The following is a 21,780-nucleotide window of genomic DNA, read 5'->3' as shown; positions in this document are numbered from 1 at the left end:
ATGCTACAGCAAGTTAACAGACTTGAAATAAAATATAGATAAGAACTATATATACAAGAGTATTTTGTTCAAGGCTGTGTGCCAAAAGTTACTTTGAAACTGTGTGTATTTATGCGCCTTCCCTCTGTTTACAGGCTGCTATATGGCAAGCACTAAACCACTATGCTTACCGAGACGCAGTTTTCCTCGCAGAACGACTGTACGCAGAAGGTTTGTGATCTACTCATTTGTATAGAACCACAAATAACTAAAATACATGGAATTACATCATGTTTTATGACTATCGAGTCTTTTTTTAGTTCTTTGTCTTTAATCTTTTTCTTATTTTTAATTATGTGTGTGTGTGTACTTGTTGAGATAGTGTCCTCAGAGACCAGAAGTACCAAATCCCCTAGAGTTAGAGTTGTGAGCCCCCTAAATATGTGTGCTGGGAACTGAACTCACTGTATGTTCTTAATTGTTCAGCCACCTCTCCAACTTTCTGTCTTATTTGTGTATGTTCATGTATGTTGGGTGTGTGTGCAGAAGCCGTAGGACAACCTTGGGTGTTGTTTTCTGGCTTTTTTTTCACTTTGCTTATTTTTGGGGAGCGGGAACAGCCTGTCTCTGGCCTAAAACTTTTCAAGTAGGCTGGGCTGTGTAGCCAGTGAGCCCCAGAATTCTCCTCCCTCCACCTCCTAGTGCTGCAGTCAGAAGGGTCCTAGGAGCTGAACGTTGGTCCTGGTACGTTGAATGTAAGCACGTCACTGACTTGAGAGCTCCCAGCTGTTTTGTTTTTGTTTCGAGACAAGTTCCCACTCTGTATCCCAAGCTGGCCTTCAACTCTCCACTGCCTTGCCTTGGTCTCCCAAGTTCTGGGGTTATGGTCCTGAACTACCATATCTGTCTGTTTTTTCAGGACAGGGTTTCTCTGTGTAACAGTCCTGGCTGTCCTGGAACTCTTTCTATGGACCAGACTGGCCTCACACTCACAGTGATCCTCCTGCCTCTGCTTCCCATGAAATGGGATTAAAAGTGTATGCCACAATGCCTGACATTGTTTTTTCTTCAGAATTTTTTTTTTACTTTTTTTTTTTAATGGGGTGGCATATGTTATGCCTTGTATGGAAGTCAGAAAGTAACTTGAAAGAGTTGTTTCTCTTCGTTCATGTGGGTTCTGGGGATTTAATCCAGGTCCTCAGGCTTGGCAACAGCCACCATTACCAACTGAGCTGTCTCCTAGGCCCCAAACTTTTCTCTGTCTTGAATATAATTTGGTATTTGGTGTTCGAGAGGAACAATGTTTTTTTAATCAATTCATTTTAATGCAAAAATATTTGACTCTAGTAATGAGGTTTATTTTCTCTTCCTAGTAAAATGTAACTTTTGTCTTCCCAAGAAGTCTATTTAGAAAAATATTTCCTAAAATAAGATGCTTTCCTGGTAGGCTATTGAAGGGTAGAGATGTGTGTTTGCATTTCTTCTGTATTTACAGAAAATATCATTATCTTCATTGTATCTACTACCTTGGTTCTTGTAGAGAGATGATCAGGAACTGGCAAACAGGGTTTTTCCCCCTCTGTATAGCCTGACTGGCCTGGAACTTGTTGTATAGCTAGACTGGCCTAGGACTTGAAGTGAGTTTTTCCCTTCAACCCACTGAGTGCTGAGATTACAGATGTGGGTCACCAACCTTAACTTTCCTATCAAGAATTGATTTCTCCATAACTCACCTTTGAATTAATAATTGTTTTTGATTAAATGACATGCTTAATTTCTTGTTGCTAAACTTGTTTATTGACAAACTAAATACTGTGTAATATGCTGAATAGTAGCTAATTTATCTTTTCTTTTTTTAATGTCTTAGTACATTCAGAAGAAGCCTTGTTTTTACTGGCAACTTGTTACTACCGCTCAGGAAAGGCATATAAAGCATATAGACTCTTGAAAGGACACAGTTGTACCACCCCACAGTGTAAATACCTGCTTGCAAAATGTTGTGTTGACCTCAGCAAGTAAGTATTAAAATCTTCTTTAGCTAGTTTTGTTATACTTCCATTGAATTTTAGATAAAATTCTTCTAACAAACTCTTGACTTCCTTTCCTCTCCTGAGTAACAGTTGAAATGTTTGTACCATTGACTATGGCATTAATTTGGTCATTGGAGAGTTTATTATAATGGTGATAAATAATTCTTTTTTGGTGCTGGGCATCTCTAATCCCGGGCATCATACAAGCTATGCAAACACTCTTTTTGTATGAGTAATATATTTGCTGCTCAGACTAGATTTGTCCATACAGAAACTGAAATTTTTTTTTGTTGTTGTTTATTTTTTCAAGACGGGGTTTCTCGGTAGACATTGAATTTTAATGAATTCTGATTTTAAAGGGAGGACTGAAAATTTAAGGTCATAAATTTCTAGCTTCCCAATGATTCTAAGTCCATGATTGCTACTATTGTACAAAATACCATTAATTTTTCACTGTTATCTGTTAGACTCACAATGATAATAAAAGATATCTTCATGAAAAGCTTTTTACATTGACAAATTAATTTATATTTTAAAGGCTTGCAGAAGGGGAACAAATCTTATCTGGTGGAGTGTTTAATAAGCAAAAAAGCCATGATGATATTGTCACTGAGTTTGGTGACTCAGCTTGCTTTACTCTTTCACTGTTGGGACATGTGTATTGGTAAGTAAGAAAGACTCCTGTGTAAGAATGTCTGTGCTGTGCAATAGTATCAGTATGTATTGATAGGTGTCACAGATACAAGTTGGCTTTGTAGTCCCTAACCTTTTTCATCGTGACCTCATTAAATCTGTTAAATAGTAGAAATGTTGATCCCACTTTACTCTCCACATGGCCTTGGTTGGTGATAATAGCTCCAGAAACTCTTAACAAGCTCTTATCTTAGGTGAAGAGAGGACACTTGTGTGGTTGATTCCCTGAACAAAGGGAGTGAGATTTGTTTTCCTTGATGTTAAAATGTCACTGGTACCCCTTAGAAAGGCTTCAAGACAGGTTTCGGTAATAGATTGTTTTCTTCCAATATATAGTAATCTTTGGAAGGAATTTTTAATATACATAAACTCAGAATTATTATATAATAGTAACATGGGCCTCACTCATTTTTTTGAAAAATACTTTTGAAGTTGAATAGATTAATAGAAAGTATACATATTCAGACTGCTCATCGGGAGTGTATAAGAGAAGTGATTAAAAACTACTTCCCACCTTCCCTCCCCCCTCCCCACACAAATGGCCAGGCCAGACAGTGGTGGCACATACCTTTAATCTCAGCACTTGGGAGGTAGAAGCAGGCAAATCTCCCCCTCCCACAGCACTGGGGTTACAGACTCACTTATGGTCATACCCAGCTCTTTTTTACATGGGTGCTGAGGATTTGAACTCAGGTCCTGCTTGTGCAGTGAGCATTCTTACACCCGGAGCCAACTCCACAACTCCTGTATTTTTCTTTTCCTTAGCATTATGTTGAAAATATCTAAGGATTGGTTTGCTACTTTTAACTTTATTGCTTTCAGAAAATGGGCTTTATGCCTTTTCTTCATTTCCTATTTTAAAGTTATTTCTGTATTGTGGTAGGTAATTTAGTCAGTCTTTTTTTTTTTAAAGATTTATTTATTTATTATGTACACAGAAGAGGGTGCCAGATCTTATTACAGATGGTTGTGAGCCACCATGTGGGTGCTGGGAATTGAACTCAGGACCTCTGGAAGAGCAGTTGGTGCTCTTAACCTCTGAGCCATCTCTCCAGCCCCGATTTAGTCAGTCTTGTGACGATTATTTTTCCTTTATTTTGTCTGAATGGTCTAGGTATGGTTTTTGTGCCCCCTGTTCCTCCTCTCTCTGTCCATGTTTATTGTTTTTATGGATAACACTTTGTTTTTCTCTCACTGCTAAGTAGTTCTTTTACCATGAGCCTCCCCACAGTCCACATTCTTATCTTCTTATATTTATGCTGTTATGTGCTCACTTGAAAACTTAGAAGTGAGGCTGACCTATTAGTTTTCCAAAGAGTTCTTTACACTTCTCTGATGTTACACCCTGCACCTTAAACCATATGTTTTATCCTATAGTTTCACTTCAGGACAGTGGCTCTCAACCTTTCTAATGCTGCAGCCCTCATGTTGTCATGACCACAACCATAAAATTATCTTCATTGCTACTTCATAACTGTAATTTTGCTACTGTTATGAATTGTAATTTAAATATCTATTTACTGATGGTCTTAGGCCACCCCTGTGAAAGGTCATTCAACCCCAAGGGGTGCCACCTGCAGGTTGAGAAGCACTGCTTCAGGATGCTTTGAAAATTTTGGTCTCATACTATCTGGTCTTTTAAAAACTTTAGGGTTTTTGTTTGTTTGTTTGTTTGTTTTTCATTAAAGCCAGGTGTAGGGGTGCCATACCTGTTACCTCCCAGTATTTGGGAGACAGAGGCTTGAGGATCAGGCATTCAAGATCATTTCAGCTATATAGAATCTGAGGCCAGCTTTGGCTATGGGATATCCTGTCTCCAAAAACAACAAAAGTTAGAATTGCTGTAACTTCATACACACACACACACACACACACACACACACACACACACACACTCCCCAAATAGATAGTAAAGTATTTGAACTTTGGACCAGGTAGGGTTTTTTGGGTTTTCTGTCTTATTTCCTTGTTTTTTAAGCTGAAAGGAATCTTAGTAACTACTGACCCTTCCTTTCCTCCATTTTAAAAGGTTAAGGTGCAGCAGGGCCATTCTGTTACTTCCCAGAGTGGTCAGGGTATAATCGGTTCCAGGTTTGGGGGCAGGGGTAGGGGTGGCATTATCTAGCTTCAAAATCTAATTCTTTCTATGCCTGATTAGAAAGAATATCATCAGTCTCCCTCTTTATTAAAAGATCACCAGGTGGTGGTAGTGCACGTCTTTAGTTCCAGCACTAGGGAGGCAGAGGCAGGCAGATCTCTATGAGTTTGAATACAGCCTGGTCTAGGTCTACAAAGTGAGTTCCAGGACAACCAGGGCTGTGAAGAAAAACCCTGTCTCTACAGAGCAAGTTTTAGGGTGGCCAGGGCTACAAAGAGTAATAACCCTGTCTTGAAAACACACATAAACAAACACACATACACACACACACACACACACACACACACACACACACACACACACACACACACGATATCTGGCCATTTAAATATTTGTATTCAAATGTAAATTGCTTTCAAATCTACCATTGGAGTGTTACATAAACAAATAAAAATACAGTTGAAGCATTGGATGTCTTCTGTATCTCTTTTTAGTCACTATGTAGCCCTTGGCTGGCCTGGATTTCACTAGTAGACCAGACTGGCCTTGAACGCATAAAGATCCTCCTATCTCTGCCTCCCAAGTGCTGAGATTAGAGGCATGTATGTCCCACCACACCGAGTCTTATCTTTTATCTGCCAAGAAATTAAATATCTAAGAATGCAGTGAGAACTGAGAATGGTGATAGAACCTTGGAATCCGAGGCAGGAAGGTTGAGTTTGAGGCTGGTTGGAGCTAAATGACATTATCTCAGGAAGCAAGAGAAATTAAGAATTTAGGGAAACGTCAAAAAGAGTGCTGAAAGAATTTCTATAAGATTGATCTGATCTTTATCTTAAACATTATAAGAAAAGCTTTGGGGTTTATAGTTTGTTTAATGTGTTGTTTCTCTCCACAGCAAGACAGACCGGCTTGCCAAAGGATCAGAATGTTACCAGAAGAGCCTTAGTTTAAACCCTTTTCTCTGGTCTCCCTTTGAATCATTATGTGAAATAGGTGAGCTTGAAGGGGTGGGGGCAGGAGTCCTCTTTCCTTCTTTTCTCTTTTCAAACAGTGTTTTCCTACCAGTGTTTTGAGACCTTGTCATTTCACTATAAGAAACTATTTTGCAACATAAGGGTTGTTAAATTAAAAATAATATATTAGCTCCCAGTTGGCTAGCATATGCCTGTGATCCCAGTACTAGAGATACAGAGGTGGAAGCCTCTTCAGTTTAAAACCAGCCTCAGCTACACTATGCGGCCAGCCTGGCCTGCAGGAGACCCTGTCTCAAAAAAGCAGGCCCTCCTTAGAATCACTACTCTGTCTTTAGCCAGTCACCTTAAATGTATGTGTCCTCCAGAACAGATAACACTATGTATATAACACTTTCTGTATAAGAAAAACAGAAGAGGATTTCTGTGTGTGGTGTCTATTTGTAAATTGGCATGTGTGTGCCACATAGCATGTGCGACAACTTGCAGGGGTCTGTTCTTGCCTTCAGCGTGCATGTCTCAGGGATTTAACTCAGGTTTTCAGGTTGAACAGCAGACCTTTACCCATGAGCCATTTTGTTGGCTCTGATTTATGATATTTAAAACTTACAATTTATTTTCCAAATTTACTTTTTTTTTTGGTTTTTCGAGACAGGGTTTCTCTGTGTAGCTTTGCGCCTTTCCTGGAACTCACTTGGTAGCCCAGGCTGGCCTCGAACTCACAGGGATCCACCTGCCTCTGCCTCCCGAGTGCTGGGATTAAAGGCATGCGCCACCACTGCCCGGCTTCAAATTTACATTTTTAAGGGTTAACTTCCACAATAAATTAATGATTGGATTTTGGGGAGATAAGATTGATTAGCATAAATGGACAGGAGAATTTTGAAACTCTAAATAGGACTTTATTTCTACCTAATTATGCATGCTTGAAAAGAGATTATTTCCCAGAGGCAAATTTTTGGTTTAGTTTTGTTTTGTTTTTTTCTTTTGGTCTTCACAGGTGAAAAGCCAGATCCTGACCAAACATTTAAATTGACATCTATACAGAATTTTAGCAGCTGTCTGCCCAACACTTGTACAACTCTAGTATCTAATCACAGTTTATCTCACAGACAGCCTGAGACAGTCCTCACAGAAACACCCCAGGACACAATTGTAAGTGTATTTCTTCTAGTGTTCAAATATTCTGAAACCCCAAAAGAATGATTGAACTAAACAGTGTATCATAAGTGACATGGTAGAAAATTTCTGTTTCAGGAATTAAACAGACTGAACTTAGAATCTTCCAATTCAAAGTACTCCTTGAATACAGATTCCTCCGTGTCTTACATTGATTCAGCTGTAATTTCACCAGATAATGGCCCCCTTGGAATGGGTACTTCCATATTATCTAAACAGGTTCAAAATAAACCAAAAACTGGTCGAAGTTTATTAGGAGGACCAACTGCTCTTAGCCCATTAACCCCAAGGTAAGTCACATAAGATATTCTAAAATTTATTCTGTTATAAATAAAGATGGTGAATCATATTATTAGTAATGCAAGTGAATATAAATAGCATCTTCCGAAATCAGTGTGAGAAAGTGGCATTCTGAAGAAATACATGTATAAAATTTTTGAATTAAATATAAGAGGGCTGATGTTGTAGCTCAGTTGGTAGAGTGCTTGCACAGCATGCACAAAGCTCTGGGTTTGATCCTTACTGTGTAAATTGGGGAAGGTTTCAAATGCATGTGATCCTAGTATTTGGGAGGTAGAAGCAGGAAGATAAGTTCAAAGTTATCCTCAGCTACCAGTTAGAAGCCTATGATATGTGATGCCCTTTTTCAAAATAAGAGCAAAATAAAGCAGAGGAAAAAAATTAAAGCTTTTCAAATATGCCTCAATTAGTATATGTATTAAAAGATAATATCTTTATGGATGTCCATCTGCAGATAGCAATGAAACCCTTGAAATATATGTTTGTGGTATAGTTAGGGCGGTATTATCAGTCCTCTCTTCTAAAACATGGAAGAAGAAGAATTGACACCTGTCATTGTAAAATATCTTGTCAAATTTATTAAAGTGTATGATATCTGAGTGTATACGATAACCCATCACAAAAGCAGTATGTTCTTTGTTAAAAGAATAGACTGAATAATCTTAAGGCCAGGGAGTTATTGAAATAGCATGACCAGGAGATTGATTAAGGGCATCTGCAGAGACCAATGGATAACTGTATCGATAATTAGTAGGTAATTACCAATAATTTTAAGGACATTGTCTCCATTGTTCCAGGAATGGAATTTATTTTCGTCATTTGGATCTTAGCTTTTAAAAAGGCAGTCCATTTCTAGATCAGTCGCTATTGGTCACTTTAGGTTCCTGTCCTTTCTTCTTTAGTTCTGGTGGGTGGAGTACTCGACATTCACAGCTCATTTTGAAATCTGCCCCTCAGATCCTCATTGCCCCTAAGACTGATTTGCCATTCTCTTCCTTTTAGACCTTCTAATTTAAGTATACTGCTGCTTTATATATGCCTTGATGACTTTTTGACACCTTGATTTCAACCTCTTCTCAGTTTTGGGATTTTGCCATTAGAAACCCCAAGTCCTGGAGATGGATCCTATTTACAAAACTACACTAATACACCTTCTGTAATTGACGTGCCACCCACCGGAGCCCCTACCAAAAAGGTATTTGCTGTGTAAAATGTAGTGTGGGTATTAATTAAGAAACTTCTTTATAATTCTAGTTTATAAAGGTAGCTTCAGAGAGAATCCAACTTTATATAATTATTCTTTCCTTATAGTTAGTGACCAAACTGTAAAAGAATGTCATTGTCATAGTCTACAGATATATCAGACATATACATCTGGTTCGTTTCAGTATCTAATTAAAGAAACGTCCATAAACTAAGTTAAGATTGTTTCTGTCACATTGAACAATTATGTCGGATGAGGCAAGCAGAAACCAATCAATGAAATATTAGAAAAACTGGAAAGAAATGATGATGCAAAAGAGCAATATCTTTAGCATTTAGAAAGGGACCAGATGATTTTTTTTAATATCTCCTCACACTCCTATTTAACTGTTTTACTAAGTGCAAAAGGAAGAGTATAAAATCTTGCTGTATCATTTTCTTTATAAATAGCAAATTAATTCATAAATATTGAGACTAATAGCTATCTTTTTTAAGACAACATAGTGATAGTAATGATTGTTTTAGGATGGCATTATATATTCTGAACTGTTTTCATTGAGAAAATGTAGATAGGAGCATCATTGTGTCTTTTATCACTTGCAGTGCAATCTATAATCACAAACCTTAGACTTTTTGTGTTTTACAGTCTGTTGCCAGAATGGGCCAAACTGGAACAAAGTCTGTCTTCTCACAGAGTGGAAATAGTCGAGAGGTCACTCCAATTCTTGTCGCACAAACACAAAGTTCTGGTCCACAAACAAGGTATTTATTATGGTGTCTATTTCTTCAAAGTAATGTATATGTTCCTTCACTTTTTTTATTATTTATTTATTTAATTTATTTTGCTTGTTTTGTTTTTGAGACAGAGTGTCTATATTATGTAGTCCTTGGTTGTCCTGGAACTCACTATGTAGACCAGGCTGATATCTAGTTACTTCTGCCTCCCAAGTGCTAGGTAAAGGTGTGTGCCATCACACATGGCAAATACAGATTTCATTCTCTCTTCCCCCATTCTTTCTTTCTTTCTTTTTGGTTTTTCAAGAAAGGGTTTCTCTGTAGCTTTTGGAGCCTGTCCTGGAACTCACTTTGTACCCCAGGCTGGCCTTGAACTCACAGAGATTCACCTGCCTCTGTCTCCCAAGTGCTGGGATTAAAGGTGTGCGCCACTACCACCTGCCCATTATTTTTTCACACAGTTCATAAAATCAAACTTCAGGTTCAGAAGCCTTAAAACTGTCACAGATTACAGTCTTACTATCTAAAAGGAATCACTGTACCTGTAATGTTGGAGTGGTGATTCTAATGAAAAATATCAGCTTACAGAATGTGGCTGCCTGGGGTCCTGTTAGAAGGATTATTTCAGTGATTCATTTGGGATTTTTTTTTTTTTAAACAGGGTAGGCAGTTGTTACTGGTTTTTTGGTTTTTCCATTTTTCTTTTTTGATTCATAACCCTGTATGGTCAAGACACACTATGAAGCCCACACTAGCTTTGAACTGGCAGCAAACCTTAACCTCCTGAATGCTGGCAAGGTTCACTTCCTAAGGCTACAAGTAATGAAGTACAGACTGGGCCCCCTGATCTGAGAATCCAAATTTCTCTAGAATACAAGACCTTGAACACCAGTATTACATAAAAAGCTTCAGAGTTTGGAGCAGTAAGATGTTATCATCCTGGATCAGGAATGCTTAACTAGTAAGGATCTTTATACAAATACTACAAAATCCAAAATAACTGAAATCTGAAATACTTTTCATTTCAAGCATTTTGGCCAAGTGTTACTCAGCCTGTTCCACAAACTAGATGTCTTAAAATAAATTTCTTCTCTTTTTTCTTTTCCCTTTCTCTGTGTCCCATGTCACCAACAATCTCTCCTAGCTTTAAAACGTGTGAGTTTGAAATCAGGATGTTGGCAGGAGCATTTCCCCACCAAAGTCTGGAGGGAGGATCTTTCCTTGCTCAGGCCTTCCTTAGATTGTGTCTAAGGGACACTTCCTTACAGTGTCCCTCCTGTAAAGACATCAATCATACTGGATGAGTACCCACCCTAATGACCTCATCTTAACCTGATTAAATCTACAGAGACCCCATTTTCCATATAATCACAGCCACGGGTTCTGGGCATGAGGACTGATACCCAATTGAGTACTGCCATATTAACTTTGAAACCAAGCATTGCTTAGCAGCTTTCTCTTTTTAGAGACATCTTTAGGGCTTACAGTGTATATTTTAATGTATCAAATGTGCCTTCAAGCAGTAAACTACTCTGTAACATGAAGCCTTATGATGATTCATTTTGATGCTCTTAGGGAATGTTGTAACTGTTTTGTATCCATATATATTATAACCCTCACAATATATCACTATTTAAACCTTAAAACAGTCATTTATCTTTTATAAAAAGAAGAAAAGCAGCCTGTTTATTTTTATCCACATATCTAGTATTGCTAATGGTCTTTCAGCAGACTCCAATCTGGTATCACTTTCCTCCATCTCCTGTAGTCTGTAATGTGTCCCAGTAATGAATTTTTTCCCTCTTCTGCATATCAGGAAAAAGCTGTTTCATCTTGATTTTTTTTTTTTTAAAATATGTATTTATTTCACATCCTGACCGCAGTTTCCCCACCCTCCTCTCTAGAAGTCTGTTTTCTAGGCTAGCCTCACTAGGCTCAAGCAGCCCTCTTACCTCAGCCTTCCAAGAGGCTGGAATGACAAGTGGTTAGCGCTGTACCCAGATGTCATTGCTTTTAAGGGAAGTGTTAGTGAGTAGGAAGCAGCTGAGGAGATGGCTCAGCAGATGCAGGTTCTGTGAAAGCAATAGGACTGGAGTCCCACTCCATCCCCAGCACCTTGTGTTGGGACGAGACAGGCAGGTCCTGGAACCGTTCCGGCCAGCCAGCCAAACCAGAACTGTGAACTTGGAGTTTAGTGAGGAGAGACCATCTCCAGGTGTGGAGTGGAGAGAGAGCTCAGGCCTCCCTGCTTGTAAAAATATGAATGCATGGGCATGGCCAGGCATGCTTGTATCCCTAGCACTAAGGGGGAAAGGCAGAGGATCTAGAGAGCTCACTGCCAGCCTGCCTACTAAAAAATGAGCTTTCGGTTCAGTGAGGGGCTGATTTATGAGAATAAGGTAAAGAACCATAGAGGAAGCTACCTGAGGCCCTCTTCTGGCCTTGCTTAAACACTTAGAGATATGACTGTGTGAGTGCATACACATCTTTAAACTGGGGTGGAAAGAAATAGAAAATATATATATATTATATTTAATTATAATTTATTTGTATTAAAATAATAAATATTAAAAATTTTAATTTTATGTGCATTGGTGTTTTTGCCATGGGTGTTGGGTCCCCTGGCACTGGAGTTACAAACAGTTGTGAGCTGCTGTGTAGGTGCTGGAAATTGAACCCAGGTCCTCTGGAGAGCATTCTGTGCTCTTAACTGCTGAGCCCTCTCTCCAGCCCCTAGAAAATATTTTGTTACCATGCATATGGAGGACCTTCCCAGAATGGCTAGCCCCATGATTTTCTTCACAGAATTGATCCTCTAGAAGTCATTTCTGTGAATTCCCCAAGGTACTTGTTGGTAACTCCCAGATCGTTTTGTTTTAAGTGTGTGGATATTTTGCCTGCGTGTATGCCTGTGCACTGTGTGAATGCCTGTGTATATGCATAATATAAAAAGAGCTGGGTGTAGAAGTACATGCGCCTTTACTCACAGAGCTTGGGAGGCTGAGTTTGAGGCCAGCGTGCTCTACATAGTGAGTTCCAGGACAGCCAGAGTTACATAGTTAGAACCTATCTCAAAGAAAATAAACCAAATCTTTAAAAAGGAAATTCCTTTTTAGCTGAGCATGGTGGCATGTACCTTTAATTCTAGCACTAGGGAGGCAGAAACAGGCAGATTTCTGTGAGTTCAAGGTCCTATTGATCTACATGGAGAGTTCCAGGCCAACCAGAGATACATAGTGAGACCCTTTTTGTATATGTGTGTGTGTGTGTGTGTGTGTGTGTGTGTGTGTGTGTGTGTGTGTGTGTGTGTGTGTGTGTGTGTGTGTGTGTTTGCATTTGGGTCAGACAGATGGCTCAGCAATTAAGTCTGCTTTTGTAGAGAACCACCATTTAGTTTGCAACATGGTGGTTCACATTGGCCTGTAACTCTAGTCCAGGGATTACAGTGCCCTCTTCTGGATTCTGCAGGTACCAAGCATGCTTGTGGTGTACTTAGATATATCATGTAGGCAAAACATTCATAGACATAAAAATAAATAACTTTTAAAAGTAGAATTCTTCAGTCTTATGGTTTGCCTTTCAAGTAGACCTGTATACAAGTGATGATCCTCTTATCTAAGTAAAATAAACCTTTGCTTTAGCTGGTTACACTTCTGTTTAGTCCAGTGATATTTGTTTACTGACAGATACTGCACATTTAAATTATTTATGCCTAACTTTTCCTTTTACTTAACATTTTGTACTTGGCAGTACTTATCTCTAGACAACTGTCTAGAGATATGTTTGTCCTTTATTCACTCAGATGTTTTTTGTAGATTAAGTAAAAATGTCTATTTTCAGTTGGTGACAAATTTTCCTGTACTCTTGAGCATTCTATAAGAACTTTTTTTGAGGGGAGGGTGTCGTGTGCATGCTGGTACATGCTGTGCACTCAGGCCAAAAGAGATTGTAGCATCACCTGGAACTAGACTTAGTGGCAGTTGTGAGCCACCCAGAATGGGCACTAGAAACAAAGCTTGGATCCTCAGGGAGAGCGTCAAGTACTCTTAAACAATGAGCCATTCCTCTAGCCTGTGAATCATTTTTAAATTCTGAGTTTTCATAGAGAACCAAAGAAACTAAGCAAAAGACCAATTTTAAAATATTTCTGTGATGAATGCATGTTTTAATAAAGTAGAATTGGCACAATAGTTAATGCTTATAAGCTGAATATTAAGTGTTGAAAAATGTCTGGTTTTGTTTGTTTTAGTACAACACCTCAGGTATTGAGCCCCACTATCACATCTCCCCCAAATGCGTTGCCTCGAAGAAGTTCCCGCCTCTTCACTAGTGACAGCTCTACAACCAAGGTAAAGACTGCAGGTGTCACAGTCATTTACTGCTTCCTGGGCTGGGGTCTCAGTGTCACTGACTCCGCTCAGACAAGCAAAGGGCTTTGTTTGTAATTTGATGCAGCGCAGGCTGTCGTGGAAATCGTCGTCCTCCTGCCTTAGCTTCTAGGGTTCTGGGAGTACCACGATGCACCACCATGCTGAACGAAATAATTTTTTATTTGGAGAACTAGCTATAGTTTTTGTGACTCTCTTTGATCCATGGGTAATATGTCATTCTTGAAATGACCAAATTATAGTAAAAATGTCAGTGCCGTATCAGGAAATACGGCTGGAGGAAAAATGTGGCTATTGAAATGTAGTGCAAATGGATTTCTTTGTTGTAGAGGAGTAATTGTATGTCATAAATGTTGTGGTTGGTTGCATAAAGCCTTTGTTTGATAAAATTACAGAAAACTACATGTGCAAAAGAATTCATATCAGTACTAGGAAATGTACATGGGGTCTGTAGTCTGCACATTATCACTGAGGAAAGAATGAGTAGAAATTCAGTCATGTTACTGTCTTCCTAGAATTGTTTTAAAGTTAAAAGCAAAAGATGCAGTGACATTTGTTTCTTGGTCTGCTGACTGACATTATGAATAATTTGCTTTTGATACCTCCAGTGTTTTTATGCCATTGATTATAGTGCTTTGATGTAATTAGTGTTGCATTTTCTTATTTTTAAATAGTGAATGGGAATGTGATACTCTCAGCAAAGAGCTGCCCTTACTGCAGACTGACCTCAGTCACTCTTAACTGTGCAGTTCATTGTTGTGTGTAAAATGAAATGACTGTCAGGGCTGCTGGCTCATTCCTGTGGTTCCATTATTTGGGAGGCTAAAACAGGAGGATTGCTTCAAGTTCCAGGTCAGCATGAGCCAAAAAGTAAGACCCTGTCTCAAAACAAAAAACAAACAAAAAAAGTTAAGTGTTTTTGAGCACTTGATCTTAGAAAATTTCTGATAAGAAACACAAAAAGACAAATGAGGAGTATGCATTTCTTCTGTGTGTAGTACTCGAGAAAACGTTGTTGGAAACATCTAAAATAATGAGTGTGACAAGCATGACATTTTATCCCTTCTTACAGGAGAATAGCAAAAAGTTAAAAATGAAGTTTCCACCTAAAATCCCAAACAGAAAAACAAAAAGTAAAACTAATAAAGGAGGACTAACTCAACCCAACATAAATGATAGTCTGGAAATTACAAAGTTGGACTCTTCTATCATTTCAGAAGGGAAAATGTCCACAATCACACCTCAGATCCAGGCATTTAACCTCCAAAAAGCAGCCGCAGGTCTGTTGTAAATGCTTTCTGTAGTTCTTGTGGTTTTTGTTTTATTTTTACTTTCTTATACACTTATTTTGATTAAGTTTCTTCATGCCTTCATTGTTTTTAGATAAATACTGGCATTAGAAATGTTTTAATGTTTATTTTATGTTTTTAAATTTGTGTCTCCTTGTATTTCTGTGTATATGTGTATGCCCACAGAAGCCAAAATAGGGCATGAATCCCACAGAGCTGGCATTATAGATGATTGTGAGCTGCCATGTGGATGCTGGGAACTGGATGGAAAATGCTCTGAACAACTGAGCCCCCTTAAAAAAACATTTTTTACTTAATTCTATTTTATTTGAGAGAGAGACTCGTGTGTGTGTGTGTGTGTGTGTGTGTGTGTGTGTGTGTGTGTGTGTGTGTGTTTAGGTTAAAGTACAGTTTGCAGGATTCAGTTCTTACCATACACCATTTGAGGTCTTAGGGATCAGACTTGGTTCATCAGGCTTGGTAGCAAGAGCCTTTAACCACCAAGCTATCTCGCCAGCCAGATACTGGAACATTTTTTAAAGGAGTAATCTGTGATTAGCTTTTTTTAGAAAACCAAAGTTGTGTTTCTCTCCTTTGTTTATTGTATTGTTTTCTCCTAGAAGGTTTGATGAGTCTTCTCCGTGAGATGGGAAAAGGTTATTTAGCTTTGTGCTCGTACAACTGCAAAGAAGCTATAAACATTCTGAGCCACCTACCTTCTCACCACTACAGTACTGGCTGGGTGCTGTGCCAAATTGGACGGGCTTATTTTGAACTCTCAGAATACATGCAGGTAAGTATCCAGAGATATTTAGTATGTGATAGTGATATATTTTTATAATTATTGTCTTAGTCTGTATTGTAGTCAGGGTTACTAGTGCTGTGTTGAAACACTAGGACCGAAAGCAGCTTTGGAGGAAGAACGGGTCTATTTCACTCACAGTTCATATAAAGCAGTGAGGTCAGAACTCACGCAAGACATGGACCTGGAGCAGGAGCTCATGTGGAAGCCATGGAGGGGTGCTGCTTACTGGCTTGCTCCTCGAGGCTTTTGCTCAACCTGCTTTCTTTCAGAATTCAGGGCCACCAGCTCAGGGGCCCTCCCCCATCAATCACTAATTCAGAAAAAGCTCTATAGCAGGATCTTATGGAGGCATTTTCTCCATTGAGGGTCTATCCTTTCGGGTAACTCTAACTTATGTCAGGTTGACATTAACTTAGCCAACACAATAATTTATAAATAAAATTTCTTGCATTAAGAGATCATTTGAATTTAGTGGGCTTTTTTGTAAAGTATCTGTAGAGAACAGTCATCAAGTTATGTGAAATATTTATGTTGTTCTCAATTGAATATGAAAATAGATACCATTTAATCAATATTTATAATTAAATTCTTTCTATAATATGTACAGAATTATATACTGAGCTGAATGTTCACCATTTAATGTGTCTTATAAACTTAATTCTGTTGCCAGGTGTGGTGGTGTAAACCTTTAATCCCAGCACATACACATACACATACATACACACACACACACACACACACACACACACACACACACACAAACTTTATTAATGCTATGAGGAAGACTATGTTTAATTGAAGACACAGTGTTCTTATAATAGGTTTTTTGGGGTTTTTTTTGTTTTTGTTTTTGTTTTTCTTGTGAGACAGGATCTTTCACTTTGTACCCCTTTGAGACAGGGTCTCATGTAGGCCAGGACTCTGTATAAACCAGGATGACCTAGAACTCCTGATCCTCTTGCCCTGTCCTTCTTAGATTTTGGGATTGCAGGCATGTACTACCATCCCTGGTTTATGAACCCACATGTGGGTTGAATCCAGGGCTTCATACATGCTAGGCAAACTCCATCAATGGAGAACTGCATCAGCCCTTCAACTTTTTTTATTAGGTTTTTGCTTTATTTTTTGTTTTTGTCCATTTTCCTGTTTGCATAGATCATACTCACTTGTTTTTTGTTTATTTGGGTTTTGTTTGTAAAGCTAATGCTTGCTTTGAATTCTCGGTATTCTACCGTGAATCACAGGCAAGTGCCTCCATACTTGGATCTTTATCATCGCTTTCCTTTTTTATTTTATTTTTGGGAGACAAGGTCTTACTAAGTAGTCCAGTCTCACCTTGAACTCACTGCATGGCCCAGGCTGGCCTCAGACTTGCCAGTCCTCTTGCTTTGGCCTTCATCCCTAGCTAATAATCACTTTTAAAAGATGACAATGGTTTCTGAAACTGAAACTAAAGGTATCTGTATGTGGCCATCTGCTTTGTTATCTTATATAGCCTGTGTCTTTTGGAAGAACTAAATGCACAACTTTTTAAGAGATTTGAGGGAACTTATAAAACATCAAACTGATTCTAGATGCCAATCCCATGTTTTGGTCGAAAGTTGCCTGTTTTGTGAACGTCCTTTCCTGGGGCTGGAGAATGACTCAGCTGCTAAGAGCGCTTGTGATACTTGAGAGGTCTAGTTCCCGGCACCCACATCAGCTCACAACAGTCTGAACTCCATCTTCAGGGGATCTGATGCTGTCTTCTGGCCTCAGCTACCACATACATGTAGAAGTCCTTTCCTTATTTTCTGTCCATCTCCATTTCACTGAATACAGCCCAGATGCTGACCTACACTTTGAATGTTTTGAACTTACTAAGGTGATAAAACTAGGTGATTCATTGGATTTATAAAGTTTTTAAACCAAGAAGCACAGTTCCAGAAATTGTGAATATTTTAAGGGAAAAAAGGAATCTAACAGCTATGGAGAGACCTCAGGAAAGGGCAGTTGGTGTCCAGCAGGTCCAGTGCTGGTCATGGTTCGGCACTCGGCAGGCTCTAAAGTTGGCAGCCATCTTACCTTGTTTATTCCCTCAAAGTTTCAGCTCAGCCTTGCAGTATATTCTTCCCCTCCCTCTCTTTAAAATGTTATTTTGTATGTGTACCAAACATGTACCTGGTGCCAGAAGAGGGTATTCGATCCCCTAGAACTGTTGTTCCAGATGGTTATGAAGCACCAAGTGGGTGCTGGGAAACCAAAGCCAGCTCTCTGCAAAGCAGCTGGTGCTCTTAACCCCTGAGCCATCTCTCCAGCCCCATTCTTTTTTATGGAAATTTCTTTTCAAGTTTCATGTCTTTACCCATAGTTAAAATACAAAAACTAGGCTAAATATGAGTAATTGCTTCATTCAGTATTTGACTTCCACAGCTAATTTGTTCAATTGTTCTTGTTAGTAATTCATAGAAAGCATAATCCTTGCTGGGTTTAGGCCCTATGAAAACAGTGACCAGCATTGCCCTGTATATATAAACTGCAGCAACTTGTTTCCCCTTACTCTTTTTTTATTTCAGGCTGAAAGAATATTCTCAGAAGTTAGAAGGATTGAGAATTACAGAGTTGAAGGTATGGAGATCTACTCTACAACACTTTGGCATCTTCAGAAAGATGTTGCTCTTTCAGTTCTTTCAAAAGATTTAACAGACATGGATAAGAATTCACCAGAGGTATGGTAACAATCTGTTTAATAATAGTCACTTTTCTTTTACTTGTTTAATGATGTGTTTATTTAATTATTCTTTATCAGTAAAAAAATCAGGAGTCAGTTATCAGGTAAGAACCTGAATGATCAGAGCTGCTGTGGAGAAACCACCAGTGACCTCCTGCATCTTGCATTCCTCCTTCCATGTAAAAGCCAAGCAGGCATAGTGTAAACTGTTGTAATCCCAGCACCTCTCCGGGGCGGAGGTGGAGACAGGCAAGGCCCTAAAAGCTTGCAGGCAGCTAGCCTGCTGCACACAACAGAGCAGCACAGATCTTGCCTCAAACAAGGTGGAAAGCAAGGACCAACACCCACACACTTAAGTGTGCACACACACAGTTCCTGAGGTCCAAATTAAATTGAGATACAAAAAAAATTAGAAACATAAGTTTCTGCTTTTGACAACATTTTTTAAAATAAAGCATAAAAATGTGTAACTGTGTTTGATTATTTTTGTGATTGTTTCCATTTTGCCAGGCCTGGTGTGCTGCGGGGAATTGTTTCAGTCTGCAACGGGAACATGACATTGCAATTAAATTCTTCCAAAGAGCTATCCAGGTTGATCCAAATTATGCTTACGCCTATACTCTATTAGGACATGAATTTGTGTTAACTGAAGAACTAGACAAAGCATTAGCGTGTTTTCGAAATGCTATAAGAGTAAACCCCAGACATTATAATGCATGGTAAGTGTAAAGACAAAGTCTTCCTGAAAATCAGTTTATTTATTTAATCTGTTTGCATGCATGTGTATATGTATGGAGTGTGTGAGCCACAGTGGACATGTGGAGGTAAGAACATTACATCCAAAAGTTGGTTTTCTCCTTCTTCTAAGTGGGTCCCAGGAATAAACTCAGCCAGACTGAGCAGCAAGCACCTTGCCAGCCCTTAATGGCTTTTTCTTTTTTTATATGTATGCATGTTATGCTTGTATGTATGTTTGTATTATGTGTGTCACATGCATACCTGATGTCTTCATTGGGGTTTCTGTTGTTGCAGTGAAACACCATGGACCAAAAGCAAGTTGGGGAGGAAAGGGTTTATTTATTTGGACTATACTTCTACGTCAATGTTCGTCATTGAAGGAAGTCAGGGCAGGAGCTGATGCAGAGGCCATGGAGGGGTACTGCTTACTGGCTTACCCCTCATGGCTTGTTCAGCCTGCTTTCTGGTAGAATAAAGAGCCACCAGCCCAGGGATGGCACCGCCCACGATTCCCTTATCTATCACTAATTAAGAAGATGCTCTGCAGAACCCAATCTTGTGGAGGCATTTTTCCTCTCGGGTAACTGTAGTTTATGTCAAGTTGATTATATATAGCTGGCACATATGGTGTCCACAGAAGACATCAATTCCCTAGAACTGGAGTTATGGGTGGTCATGAACTGTCATGTGGGTTCTGGGGATTCTCTGTAAGAACAGCAAAATCCTCTTAACTTCTGAGCCATCTCTCGAGCCACCCTGCCCTTGTTTTGTTTTGTAGCATTCTTTACAGTGTAATTACGTGTATAGAGGAGGTTGGAGAAATAGCTCAGTCAAAAAGTGCTTGCTGCACAGTGAGATCCGCCTGCCTCTGCCTCCTGAGTGCTGGGATTAAAGGTGTGCACCACCACGGCTCACATAAATAGATATTTTTAAATACAATATTTAAGTGTATTTATTTGAAGAAGAATTAATAAAGGATGCCAGGAAATGACGCAGTGGGTAACACTTGCATACAAGACCATTTAGTTCAAATCCAGTTGTCCTTTGACCTCCACTCCAATTAGCATGCTATAACACTCAGGAACATCACACATCACACACACACACACACACACACACACACACACACACACACACACACACACCATAATATAGACACATTTTTAACTAAATTAGCAGAGGAGATGAAGAGATGTTTCAGTGGTTAGGACCTGATTTCTGTTCCAAGATCCCACATGATGGCTCATAATCCTCAGTAGCTCCAGTTCCAGGGGATCTGATGATCTTTTCTGACTTTTTTGGACACTAGGGATACACTTGGTGTATTTACATTCAGGCAAAGACTCAAACACATAAAATATGAATAATTGGGAGCGGGGCTACTTAACAGAGTCAAGAGTGATGGTGCATACTCTTACCCCAGTACTCAGGATGCAGAGGCAGACACATCTCTGAGTTTGATGCCAGACTGGCTTGCCTAACAAATTCTAGGCTAGTCAGGGCTGCATAATGAGACCCTGTCTCAAAAGAGGGAAAAGACAAATTTAACAGAGTACCAATAAGATGTCTCAGTGGCTCAAGGCACTTGCCACACACAAGCCTAGCTTCCTAAATTCAATTCCTTGGGACCCACATGATGGAAGGAGTCTTCTAAACATCACATATGTCCCTTGGCACATGCATATACACACGATATTGAAATGTTTTGTTTTACTCGTGTTTCACTTTTTAAAAAAGAATTCGTTAAAACTTGGGTGTGATAGCACATACCTGGCTGCAGCTTAGCTTTTTCTACATAGGAAATTCCAAGCTAGCCAGAGCTATATAGGAAGACTCTGTCTCAAAATAAAGTGGGGGGGGGGGGGCTAAAAATTTAACCCACCTAATGATGTGCTTGCCTCCCATGTACAAAGCCCTGGGTTCTGTCCCCAGAACCACATGTACTGGACCTAATGGCTCAGGCTGTGATCCCTGTACTAATGAAGAAGAAATGGGGATTAGAAGGTCAGGGTTATCCTTGGCAACGTAGTAGATTGGAGGGCACCCCAGGATACATGAGACACTGTCTCAAAATGAATGTAAAGTAGTATACAAATCAAACATTGACGAATAATAACGCACAAAGAAGTCATAAGATCCAAGCCTATAATAACATATATGTAAATGTGTGAGTGTGGGTAAAGTCTAAATATGAGAAAGAAGACCAAGAGGTGATGAGAAAAGGATAAAATGGAGGCACAAGGGTACACGAGTCAAGGAAGTAGACAGAAGACTTAATGAAAGTTTTTGTTTGTATGCTGGATGTGTGAATTCAGCTTTTTTTTTTTTTTTTGCACTGATATATCAAGAACATTTTTATAATCCAAAAGAATTTAACATGTGTTATTCCTTCGAGGCAGTGATTGTGAAAACTTGGTCTTTTTTAACTCCATTAGCCATTAGTACAATAGGAACTCAACTAGTCAATGAATAGATGTGTTGTGTCGACTCACACAACAAATAGATCTTTTTGTTTAGATATTTTTCTAAACAAAAAATGTTTTTCTAACTTGCAGTTCCCCCACCCCCTTATTATAGTGTTGCTTAATCTGTAAATTGTATTGCTATATAAAGTTGCTATACATACAATAAAGTGTGGTTTAGAGGGGGAAAAAGGAGG

At 39.0% G+C, this 21,780-nt stretch overlaps 1 protein-coding gene across 10 annotated transcripts in view; it reads left to right on the top strand.

The window, feature by feature from the left end:
* Cdc27 (cell division cycle 27) overlaps positions 1-21,780 on the top strand; it is a 47,998-nt gene that overhangs the window by 15,109 nt on the left and 11,109 nt on the right. For 3 of the 10 annotated variants that reach the window (XM_006970536.4, XM_015994769.3, XM_076543521.1), the window contains 13 exons: positions 135-210; positions 1,847-1,994; positions 2,548-2,673; positions 5,699-5,796; positions 6,775-6,929; positions 7,032-7,243; positions 8,334-8,448; positions 9,103-9,218; positions 13,441-13,540; positions 14,652-14,859; positions 15,492-15,661; positions 18,229-18,381; positions 18,894-19,102. In XM_006970536.4, coding sequence (XP_006970598.1) covers positions 135-210; positions 1,847-1,994; positions 2,548-2,673; positions 5,699-5,796; positions 6,775-6,929; positions 7,032-7,243; positions 8,334-8,448; positions 9,103-9,218; positions 13,441-13,540; positions 14,652-14,859; positions 15,492-15,661; positions 18,229-18,381; positions 18,894-19,102 — 1,886 coding nt within the window. Of the gene's footprint in view, positions 1-134; positions 211-1,846; positions 1,995-2,547; positions 2,674-5,698; positions 5,797-6,774; positions 6,930-7,031; positions 7,244-8,333; positions 8,449-9,084; positions 9,219-13,440; positions 13,541-14,651; positions 14,860-15,488; positions 15,662-18,228; positions 18,382-18,893; positions 19,103-21,780 lie in introns of all 10 variants that reach the window. The other 7 variants (XM_015994753.3, XM_015994776.3, XM_076543520.1 and 4 more) reach the window with 3 other exon arrangements.

The sequence above is a fragment of the Peromyscus maniculatus genome, chromosome 8 (assembly GCF_049852395.1).
Source record: "Peromyscus maniculatus bairdii isolate BWxNUB_F1_BW_parent chromosome 8, HU_Pman_BW_mat_3.1, whole genome shotgun sequence".
NCBI lineage: Eukaryota > Metazoa > Chordata > Mammalia > Rodentia > Cricetidae > Peromyscus > Peromyscus maniculatus.
The sequence above is the reverse complement of the archived record's forward strand: the minus strand, read 5'-3'. Positions and strand labels throughout refer to the sequence as shown.